The sequence below is a fragment of the Lemur catta genome, chromosome 12, assembly GCF_020740605.2.
Source record: "Lemur catta isolate mLemCat1 chromosome 12, mLemCat1.pri, whole genome shotgun sequence".
Lineage (NCBI taxonomy): Eukaryota > Metazoa > Chordata > Mammalia > Primates > Lemuridae > Lemur > Lemur catta.
In genome coordinates, this window is record NC_059139.1 from 66797020 (window position 1) to 66809109 (window position 12090).

Sequence of the window (12090 nt, forward strand, 5' to 3'; positions counted from 1 at the left end):
GATAAAATCATTTACATCATAAAAGAAAAATGTAAATAATCTGAATACTCAACAAAAAGAGACTAGTCAAATAATGTACATAATGGAATAGTGAGAAGCCATTAAAAATATTGTGTTATACAATAATTAACATTCATGATACACTGCAAAGGGAAGAAAACAAGTTCCAAATTAATATGACTCCAATTTAATTTGGCAAATGATATGCATTTGAAAATGTGGAATGACATATATTGCAATAATATTATTACTAGTCTTATTTCTGGGTGAACAGATTGATTACTTGTCCTTTTTTTCTGTTCTCCTTCTTAATATCCACTTATTACTATCCTAACTTAGCTGATTAGATGTTTGAAATAAAAAATACCAGTTGAACCCACATAAAAGCCTATTTGTAACATCCATTAGTTTTAACAGGACACATCAAAACATATGTTCTGTAAGTCTTTGGAGGTTTTCCAAAGCTTTGGTACATATTCTGAAACCCTGATATGCTGAAAGCTAACTGAAGTCAGGGATGGTATTTACAGCTTATTCTTTCTAACCTCTTCTTAGCCTTTCACAAGATGTAATGTCTCTGTGCTCCCTCGCACAATAAAAGGAAATCATTTTGGAGTCTGCAGAAATAAATACAAACAAGAAATGGCATATATAGTCACTTTCAGGCAAAAAACATTATGTGGCTCCACTTCTGTCTGTTATGTAGAAAGCTGGTTGCTGCCCCTAGCCTAACAACAAATCTAATCTACAAAATCATAATTTTTCTAGCATCAGAGAGCTAAAATCACAGTGCAACCTAGCCATCTATAAGCAAAGACAGAAGCTTATAGGAAGAGATGGGACCTGAAGAACAGTGGTTCACCTGAAAGAGCACAGGTGGCAGAAACCAAGTACCATACAAGCAGGTAACAGGAAGTCAGCTAAAATTTGCTTAAAGCACAATGTAGGCTAAGGAGAGACCATAGGACCTGGGAGCTGAAGACATGGGGAGAATGTGCACGCACTCCCAGGTGCTTCTCCATAAACCTCCACCAAGTGTTCATGAAAAAGACTAAAACCATGGCAGGAAACTGGAGAAAATTTTCCTCCACGGGGCAAACCTGGAGAACAGTTAACTTTGTGGGGATAGGCAGGAAGCCTTGCCAGACCCTTCTCACCTGCTGATCTCAGGGCACAGGAGAAGGCCTAGTGTGGTTGTAGGAAAAGAAAAAACAAAAAACTCAACCCTTGGGGGAATAGCAGCAAGACAGGGACTAGAGTGAGGCAAATCCCCTACTTGCCTCAGGCTCAAAATATAAGGAGGCACCAAAAAACTCAGTAATCAAGACAGATAATCTTGTAATGCAACATTCTGAAAAATAAAAGTTAATGGAAAAAGAAATCTAATATTAAGGGTTTTTTACACTTTTGTCAAAGAATAAAATATAACATGGCACGGCACTTTTACTATTATTTTAAAATTTGGTATTTGCTTATTTGGGCTACAAAATAAATCTCAAGTGATTTTTTAAAAATTCAATTTACACAAAGTATGCTCTCTGAAAGAATTAAACTAGCAATCATTAACAAAGATACTTGGAACATCTCTCAAATATTTAGAAATTTTAAAACACTTCTAAAAAAATCTGTGGGTCAAAGAGGAAGTCACAAGGGAATTATAAAATATTTTGAAATGAAGGAAAATAAAAACACAATAGATTTGGAAGATGCAGAAAAAGCAGTGTTTAAAGAAAAATTTGTAGCATTAAATGACAATATTAGAAAAGATCTCAATTCCATATCTAAGCAAAAAAAGAGGAGGATATTAAACCAAAAGCAAGAAAGAAGAAAAAATAAAGAGCAGAATCCCATGAAATTAAAAATGAAAAACTAATGAAACCAAAAGCTGATTCTTTGGGTAGAAGGCTGGTTGTTTGAAAAGATAAATAAAATTGATTACCTCTATCTAGTATGATCCAAAATAATTTTCAATATTAGGAATGAAAGAGGGGCATCATTAAATATCCTATAGACACTAAAAGGCTTAACAAGGGATATTATGAATAAATTCAACAATTTAGATAAAATGGACAAATTCCTCAAAAGAACTATCAAACTCACTCAAGAAGAAATAGATATCCTGAATAGTTCTATATCTGTAAAACAAACTGAAGTTAAAAATCTTCCAACAAAGAAAACTCCAGGCCCAGATGGTTTCCTGACAAACACTCCCATTTAATGAACAAATAATCCGAATTCTACACAAACTATTTTTAAAAATAGAAGAAAGGAAGACACATTTTTCAACTCATTTCATAAGACAAACACTATTAGATCAAAGACATTACAAGAAAAACGAACTATGGACCAATGCTTCACACAAACAAACAAACAAAAATAAGTCCAGGGTGAATGCTCTTACATTATAGAAATATTTTTGAAATCAGTTACCTGCTTTGCACAATTTCTCATTCTTGGGAGCATATATATTTCTTCAAGTTCTTTTTGTCTCTCTTCTTCTTCTAATCGTCTTCTTTGATCTTCTGGAATGATTTCCTCCCAATTCTTTGAATTTCTTTCAGGTTCTAACTCAATGTCATCCTCATCCATATTTGAAAAGTTAGCAACCTGATAAATTCCAGAATTTTGATGGAATTACTATTATAAGAAAAATTTATCCTTTTTTTTCTCTTTTCTAGGGGGAAGGGTGTAGCATGCTACAATGACAATAAAACCTGAATATCCTTAGGATAATGAACAGGACTATGAACAAAAACCAAACATGACTGCTAAACAATGTAGATTCATTTCCTCATTAGACAAGGTAGATCAAACCACATGATTTCTAAGAATCCTCCTCCAGGAATGATTTTCTTTTTCCCTACTGCTCAACAAAATTATTACCACAATAGAAATAGAGGCACAGTTAACCGAACAACAACAAAGAGTAATTTATACTATTAATATGCTAAATAACCTTCTGCAAGAATTCCCAGACCACCCCATCAATAGTCCATCTGGCAAGTGATATAGACCAACTTAATATTTTTACGATCATAAAAACAGTACCTAAAGAGCTGTGACAGAGATATGGAGCTCGCTGAGATCTCTGATAAATGATTTAAGCTCCCTAACCCCTGGTTTCCTCATCTCTAAAGAAAAGGATAGTAACTGCATACTAACTTTTGTGAGGATTAAGTAACATTTAACTCATTTAAGGTACTGTGCAGAGTGTGGTATGTAGAAAGCACTCATTAGAACTAACTACCAATTTTAATGCATTACAACTTGTAGATAACTAAATGAAGACAAGAAAACTATGCTTATCCTACATAAGGAATGCAGTTAAAAATACAGAGTTTAGTCTCTCCTGTTTGTTGTGTAAATATTAATGATAGCCTTAAAGCCACCTGTGTATGAGTAGAGACTCAACGGTGTAAAAATAACCTACACTGACTCAAGTTATCAGTTTTTTCAAATTACCAGTTAGTCAAATTAAAAACAAATAGTATAACTTTATAGGAAAGAAAGAGTTAATATTACACCATGCCCAGAATGAGTTCCAGTTTCAGAAACCTTCACCTCTCACAAGGATTACTGAAGTCTTCTAACCTGTCACCCTGCTACAGTCTATCTTCCACAAAGTAGCCAGAGTGATTCATTAAAATTATAGAAGTTTTATTCATCTCTGTGTCCGTGTGTGGTACACTGCAGATGCTCCATAAATATTTGTTGAATGAAAAATGGCATGAATTGAATTAATCCTTAAAAATCTCAGTCATAGAAAATGAGCTATTTTCATCTATATAGACGAAGCCATTTCTTTAACCTAAATAACTGGCACTCAACTTACACAAGGAGGTCAGTTGACTTATGCTGTCTTATGACTCCTTGCAACCTTCGGTCCTCACCAAACCAGGGATTATTTATAAATATTAATAAATAGTAGCTTATTGCTGATTTTGTCTGATTAATCAGAGTTTGTGATAATTCTTAAGTTAATCTAATGTTAAAACTATTGCAGTAAAAATCAGCTAAAAGCCTTTAGTCACAGAAATCTAAATAAGAGATCACACTTATTACCCAAGTATTTGAAAACATGCTATTTGCCAAGCCATTACTCTAGGTGCTAACTAGGAAATAAATAATGACCCTTCCCACCTAACTAAATGTAACTTCATAAATGATTTGGTCCCTTTTAAATCAGGCTGCTACTAGTTTGTCTGAACAAGGGAGAAAAGACTTTATACAACATAGCAAATTTTAAGACAAAAATTATCTTGCTGATTATACTTAAAGATTAACAAAACACTAAATGATAACTCAAATTCTCAATTTTTGTAATTATAAGGAAAAATTAAAAAGAAAAAGAAATCTACCTTGAACTGGGAAAGCAATTCATCTCCTACAGTTAAAGGACCTGGTTCATTTTCATGAGTTTCAGCCCTCTTCAAGATTTCATCTATATCCATTTCCTATAATTAGAAAAAATTAAATATACTTGAATCCATCCCTCTTATGAAATAGATGACACAGATTATGAAGCAAGGTTTTTATTTTTACCTGGGGCTCTTGTTCTTCTCCTTCAGGTTCCTTAAACAGCTCCTCAGCACCAAACTTTAAAATGGCTGATAACTCTTCTTTATTGAAAGGAGTAGAACTAAAAACAGGAAAAACAAATAAAAATACTTAACATTAACAATTAAAAACATTTACATAGCAATTTTATTACTGACATAGTCACCTTTACAACAGTTATATGAAAAAGTTAGATGAGTGAAATATTAATTTACTTATTTTAAAACTAAGGAACTTGTAGCATAAGAAGTTAAAGAGAATTCCCTTAAAATTACAAATCTATAGTGGTGAAACTAGGTACTGAATGTATGTCTTCTGACTAGAAATCAGACCAATGTCTTCAAAAATATGAAAAGTACAACTCTAAATATAGTATTTCAATGATCTACTTATAGTGATGGAAGATTTCAGAAAAATGAGTTTAGGATGACTCTAAAAATTTTTCATAATAAAGTAACCACCTTGATGGGGCAGAACCTGTATGTAGCACTGTCTTCCCAGTAGTATCCATTCTTTGAATCACAAGATGATCTAAAACCATCTTCTTTTTGGCCCTTTCAAGAATATCTTCTTCAACTGAACCCTTTGTAACTAGACGATAAATATTCACCTGTAAAAATATGCATGAGGAAACAAATTGCAGTAAAAAGGATTTGTTTTGCTAACCTGATGTGCCCAAACATTGGTACACAGACTGAAGCTCATCCTACATGAAGTTTTCACTAGTCAAAAACAAAATAAAAATATATATAACAATATGTTTAAAGCTAAAGTTCTTCAATTTAAGAATATTCTGAGACTATGTCCTTCCTTCTTACATTTTGGTTAGGAGATTTTATTTGCTTATTTTTGTTTTTGCCAGATCCCTCAATTATGATAATGTTTCATCACTCCATACAATGCAAAATTCTATGAACCACTGCCCAAGTTAAGGAAGAAGCCCTGCCATAAAACAAAGCTTTCCAAAATTAAAAAGAATTGATGTGCCGTCTATCTTCCCTATTTCTCTAAGTTAGAGGTTCTATATGGAACAGTACCACCACTTAGGGGTATTCTGTTACAACTGTGCCAGACAGTTGTACAGAAACTATAAAATGGGACTGGCTTTTTTTTTTAGATATAGAGAGAATCTGTAAGCACATGTGGATAAAATGTAGGCTAACATAAAGGTAGCACTGTGTTATTGAAACTCTCTTTCAAAAGTTGAAATAAGCAAAAAAGACATTTTAAAGTTTACACTGAATGAAAAATATTGCATTCTATACTTACAAAGAGAATATAATATCAAAACAGAGTACATGGCCCTAATTAGGCATAGTTATCTCAATTCAATTCTGTCAGACTCTCCAGGTGATTTTGGTGAAATGAGTTCCTTAGCACCCTAAGTGTTAAACAGCAATGACTATATTCCAGCAATCTTCTAATGATATCGGTTTATACTCTAAAGGATTTTTAAATCACTTCTGAACACTAATCATGAAAAAATAAAAAGATTCCAAAACAGAAAAACAACAGAAATTAAAAATACCTGCTTTTTTTGCCCAATTCTATGAGCTCTAGCCTGTGCCTGAAGATCATTCTGTGGATTCCAATCAGAATCAAATATAACAACAGTGTCGGCAGAGGCTAAATTAATCCCTAGACCTCCAGCTCTTGTGGAAAGCAAAAAGCAGAAATCCTGTAAGGAATTGTAAATATGCAAAATTTTAATTCTTTTAACTGTGAATAATCAAATAAAAATAATTTTACAATTGATTTTCTGAATTTAAAGAGTATTTTAGTAGTTAAACTGAAAGGCAATTTTTAAGCCTATCATATAAACCTCTAGGCAAGACCACTCAATAAGACTCCAAAATATAAATATACGTGGTAATAACACCAAATTTAATCTAGTGTTTACTTCTAGCGAAACAGAAAAGGAATGAAATAGGAAAGAAATGAGTGTATCTGTAAATTTTACTTCTTTCAGAAATAAAAGGCACACATAAAAAGAATTCTAAATGAAAGTGGACTAATTTATTTTGAAGCAAATTAACTGTTTCATGCTGAAACAGTATTGATAAGAGTAAAATTCTTCAATTTTAACATCAAATACTGAGTTAAAAACCTCATTTGCTGATCAAAATTGGCTAGCATAAATAAGACTCTTTTTAAAAATTAAACCACAGATATGATTACTAAAAATATAATGTCTAAATAATATAATAATGTAATATAAGGAATAAAATTATTTAGAATTTTAAAAGCATTCATACCTCTGATCCCTCAGCATTAAAATGATCTAGAGCTTGTTTCCTCAGTTCCCCTTTTATTGATCCATCTAATCTCTAGAAGAGAACACATTAAAATACTGCATATAATGGAATCAAAATGTTAAAAAAGCAATTTAGATCAATTACAAAACTAAGTATGAAAGCACGGCATGTCCTTTGCTAAGACTATATGAGTGGGAAGGTCCTTATTAGGCAAGAAAACAATGCCCAGGTAATCTGTCTCCAGTCTGTGCTCCTAATCACTAAGACTGCTTTCTAGAAGAGTAAGCACATCATAGGCTGTCATACTATTCTGCCTGAGACCAAATGTAAGAGATATGTTTAACAAGTACACATCTGTTTACAAACATCTGAAACAAGTTTCATGACATGATGTACTGTGTTATACTCCCATATTTTATAATCTATTTCACTTTTATAATGTTGGTGCAACCCATTAAACTGATTCTCAGATCCATTAAGAGGTTATAACCCATAGTTAAAAAAAAAAAAAAGTACAATGTGGTTACTGGAACAGCATTATTGTTACTTAAAAATGTAGATATGTAAATTACTGAGCCCCTCCTCAGACCTACTGAATAAGAAACATTGGGGGAGGGGTTCAGCAAAAGCCCTCCAGTTAATTCCAATGTATGCTAAAGTTTGAAAATTACTGATGTGAAGCACCATGGGCGCTAGTCAAAACGGCCTGCATACGAATGTCTTATTCATTGATTTGATTCTTCTCCATGAACTTTTTCTCCATGTCAGTTTACCTCTCAGTAAAATGAACATAATAGTAGTTCCTCCTTCATAGACTGCAGAAGACTCAGTGAGAGAACATAGGAAAACACTTAGCACAGCACCTGACATATATTAAGTGCTTATTAAACATTAGCTATTTTCATTTTAATTATAAATAGCAATTATTTTATAATTAACAGGTTATAGACTAGAAATAACATGCCTACTATGATCCATGCATTTAACTGATGGATTAAACTAATATTTTGGGAAGCTGTCAACCTTTGCTTTGTTACTATATAAAGTTTAAATCTAAAAATGAAAATGTGAGAAAACATTTTAAATACTTAAAATTCTAAGTGATTTTATCTTAAGTGAAATGGTCTAAATTACCATACAAAGTAGAGACAGATGTCTGAAGTTAAAAAAAATTAAAATGGTGTTATTTCTTTTCCACTAAAATAAAAATTATACTTAGTAAAAATTTTAAGAATAGTGGTGTATCATTTATTGTGGCATGCCCCAAACCAAAATAAAATTTTAAATGATGCTGTCTGGGAAGTGATCTAGGAACAAGAAGGGATTAAGGGGCAGAGAACTGGTGATTATAAACACTTCTGCACTATTCTCTTGTTTGACCATATACACCAAATAATTCGTTTTTTAAAAAAAACAGCACAAGGCTGGGGGAGGATGAGGAACGGAAGGATGCAGGGGATAGCTAATGGGCATAAGTTTCTTTCTGAGGTTATGAAAATTTACTGTGCTATGACTACACATATCTGTGAACATAATAAAAACCAATGAACTGTACACTTTAAAGTGGGTGAATTGTATGGTGTGGGAATTATAACTCAACAAAGGTATTTATAAAATCCTCAACTAATGGCAGTCTTCTATTTTTCCCCCTAAATAACTACATATTTCTCAACCATGTTCATATATCATCAAACACCAGTCCTTCATATCACTTAACAGAATTGTGATGTTATATTTATTTATAATTATCTGCTTAATGTCTACCTCCCACAGCAGATTGTAAGCTCCAACAAATCAGTGATTATGTGTGTTGAGTCTCATTGTTACTCTTATTTTACTACCTGCATTAAATATACACCATCTACTAGCTGTATATACTGAATCTCTGCTATGTTCCTGGCACTGTTCATAAAACTGCTGTAAGGATTAAATAAAGTAATATATGTAAAATACTGAAGATAGCACCTGACTCTAAACAGTCAATGTTAGCTTCAGTTATATTGAACACACTTCAACATAAATTTTGAACAAATGGAAGGAATACAAACCTATTTTGGTCTTTGCTTTCTTCCCTAAAGTATCTAGCTTTATTCAGCAAACTATTCATCAGATAAACTATGAGCACACCAATCATCAGAACCCTGGCAGTATTTACAAGGACTGCTTAATGTTTTCCTTCTTCAGACTAATTCTTAATACATAAGGCTCCCCTTTTACATATATCCAATCATGAAACTCTGCCTTAGTCCAGTTTTTAAAATATAAAGAGAAAAAATTAAAATAAAGCAATTAGAGAAAAGAAAAATTGCTTTGTTGCTAAATGTAAAGTCAAGAAGAACAAAGAGAAAGACAAATATAATTTTTTAAAGCACATGTATCTCCTTCAACGAAAAGTACTATAAAAATCTACATTTACAAAATAATTTCAAAGGTAATTCTGTAAAATGTGCTCAGGAATTAGATGAAATTTAAAACAACAACAAATACAATGAAATGCTTACTTGAAAGGGAAACTGACGATATTTCAAATATTCTGCAAGTATATCTAACATCCGCACCATTTGAGAAAAAATAAGCACTCGATTGCCTCGTTCTCTTAGGCGAATTAACAGCTTGTCGAGAAGAATCAATTTTCCGCTACTACGGATTAAGTGCTAAGAAAATAAATTAAAACTGTTATGTCAAAAGAAGCAAATGATACAAATTTTTCTTAACTCTTCAGTTGTTTTAATTATTTTAAATTGAGATTTTAAACTTTCCTAATGTTAGAAAACTATTTCAGTTTTCAAAATTTTCTAGTTTCTTTACCATTTTGCTCTATGATTTTAGCTAAAACTTTCCTTGCCATTTAATACCTACATTTTTATCATATTTTCAAGGGGAAAAATGTACTGTTTCACTTTGCTAATTATAGTTACTACAGTACAGTATTTCTCCGTAAATCTTAGCCAAAAAACAAATACACTGGAAGAACCAACAACTAGGCAATCAAGAGGTTTAAAATGAGTAATAAGCAAATATATTCTAATGTATTACATATTAGTCACTGATTCTAGCCCCTCAATGCACTACTATAGCTGGATTGCAGCTGTAAATTCACACTTCTGAACTGTCCTTCAAGATTACTGGGAAGGGGAAGATCTGAGGCCAAGACCTCCTTCTTTAGACTACCATTTGCCAAATCACAAATTTAGCATAATCATAATCAATGAATTCTAATTATGAACATATTATGGGATTTTCGCTGGATAAATTACTATGGCCCATGGTTTGAGAGATCTAGTTTTAGAAAATTCATCAAAATAATTAGATAAATTAGAATTTTAGAAGCTTTTTTACAAAGACTAAAAAATAACTAGGACCATTATTTAAAAGCCCCATTAACTAAGAGAACTTCTAACCAATATATAAAAGCACTGTACCATTTTCACTTATAACTGAAATAAACTTTTCTAGAATTTTACTTTACCACAAAGTAATAACAATTTAAAATTTCTTACTTGTAAGGCCTCCTGTTTATTATAGAATTCATTATTATCTGGTGGTTTAATGAGGTAGCAATGGTTACAACATTTCTTTAGCTCCATCATAATGTTCAAAAAGCCTGAGGTACTGCCCTTGGAACCTTTGCTGAGGGCTTTGTAATTCCTAGTTAAAATCCATCTTTAAAATAAGAAATCATAAAAATGATGTTTAGTAGAACAAACAATTACCAGGATGAATTCTAAAACCATTTTTAAAAACCCTAGTACCAAAGCAAAACTGTACCACTATGAAATTCACAATTGGAGATACAATGGACTCAACCTCTTTCATAAGACTTATGAGAACACATAAATTGTTACCTGAACCATTAACAATACACAGTAAAGGCTTAATGTAACGTAGTGAGGATAGTGTACTATTTTCTCCCCAAATTTGCTAAAAAGATGGTCAGTTGCATTATCTACCTTAATGTTACAAATTTCACTGCATTAGACAGCTAACGAAATTAGATCTTTTGCACAGATCTCAAAGAAATCTCACAAGGATACATGGTTGCAGCCACACTTCCTTCTCTAAATTGCAATTACACAAGACATATATAACTTACACAAAAAATTTTGGTGTTATTTTACTACTCCAAACTACCTATAACATTTCCTCTCACCATGACCTACTTTCTCTTCTGCCACCTTTTATTTTTATTTTCTTCCTTTTTATAAAGTTAGTCTTCAAAAGCACTTGAAAATTCTGATAATCTAGTTGTCCAGCTAATTTCTTTTTATTTTTTTAGTAGAGATGGGGTCTCGCTCTTGCTCAGGCTGGTCTCGAACTCCTGAGCTCAAACGATCCGCCCGCCTCGGCCTCCCGGAGTGCTAGAATTACAGGCGTGAGCCACCGGGCCTGGCCAGTTTTGATAATCTAGTATACACGTTCTTTCATTTCCACATTCATTACCACTTGTTATTCAATGTCTCACTGGAATAAAAAGCAAAATGGAACCCATGGATAATGCTCAATGTCATGAGAGGTAATTTATTTTTCCTTATCCAGAAAGAAATTTCTTTTGAATCACCCTGAAGGTGATATTCTAAAACCTTTTATATAAATTTACGGCAATATTTTATTACCTTACTTACCAAAAAGTACCTTGAAGACTAAGTTCAACATCCATGATACATGACTAGCATTAAGAGAATTATAGGTGGCTATGTCTTTCCACTTTTCTCAACTTTTCCCAATTTCAACAGAGTATTACTATTTTTCAAAGGAATCCCATACCAGAATTAGAATATGATTTTGCACTACAAAGTATATTCTTGCCATAAATTAAAACCTGAATCTAAACAAACATCTAGATCTACATACCAATACGTAGGAAATACAGGGGATATTGTTAAACTATTCCAGAGAGATGTACTATGCAAAAAATAGATTGTAGAAAAGTTCTACAGAATAATTTTCCTCATCAAATACATTGTAAGAAAAAAGACAAAAAGAGGAACCTATAAAGACTTAAAGAGGCAAATCAATTGCCACATGTACCTTAGTTCAATCCTGATTCAAGCAAACTTTAAATAAAAGTCTTGAGACAACAGAGAAAATTTCAACACTTATACTGAACACTGGTATCAAGAAAGCACTGTTAAACTTTTAAAGTGGTATTCCTAGGTTTGGAATGTGAAAAAAACACAAAATTTTAAAATAGGATAATAGTATAAAATCAGTTATTAGAGATAACACAGAAAAATATGTATGGGTGGAACAATTATATCTCTGATTTGTCTCAAAAGGA

General features: G+C 32.3%; 1 protein-coding gene across 3 annotated transcripts in view; it reads right to left on the minus strand.

Moving 5' to 3' along the window:
• CHD1 (chromodomain helicase DNA binding protein 1) overlaps window positions 1-12090 on the minus strand; it is a 70166-nt gene that overhangs the window by 17984 nt on the left and 40092 nt on the right. For all 3 annotated transcript variants that reach the window (XM_045566614.1, XM_045566616.1, XM_045566615.1), the window contains 8 exons: window positions 10313-10475; window positions 9314-9466; window positions 6813-6884; window positions 6086-6235; window positions 5019-5167; window positions 4543-4639; window positions 4359-4454; window positions 2431-2607 (listed from right to left, as the gene is read on the minus strand). In XM_045566614.1, coding sequence (XP_045422570.1) covers window positions 2431-2607; window positions 4359-4454; window positions 4543-4639; window positions 5019-5167; window positions 6086-6235; window positions 6813-6884; window positions 9314-9466; window positions 10313-10475 — 1057 coding nt within the window. The remainder of the gene's footprint in view (window positions 1-2430; window positions 2608-4358; window positions 4455-4542; window positions 4640-5018; window positions 5168-6085; window positions 6236-6812; window positions 6885-9313; window positions 9467-10312; window positions 10476-12090) is intronic.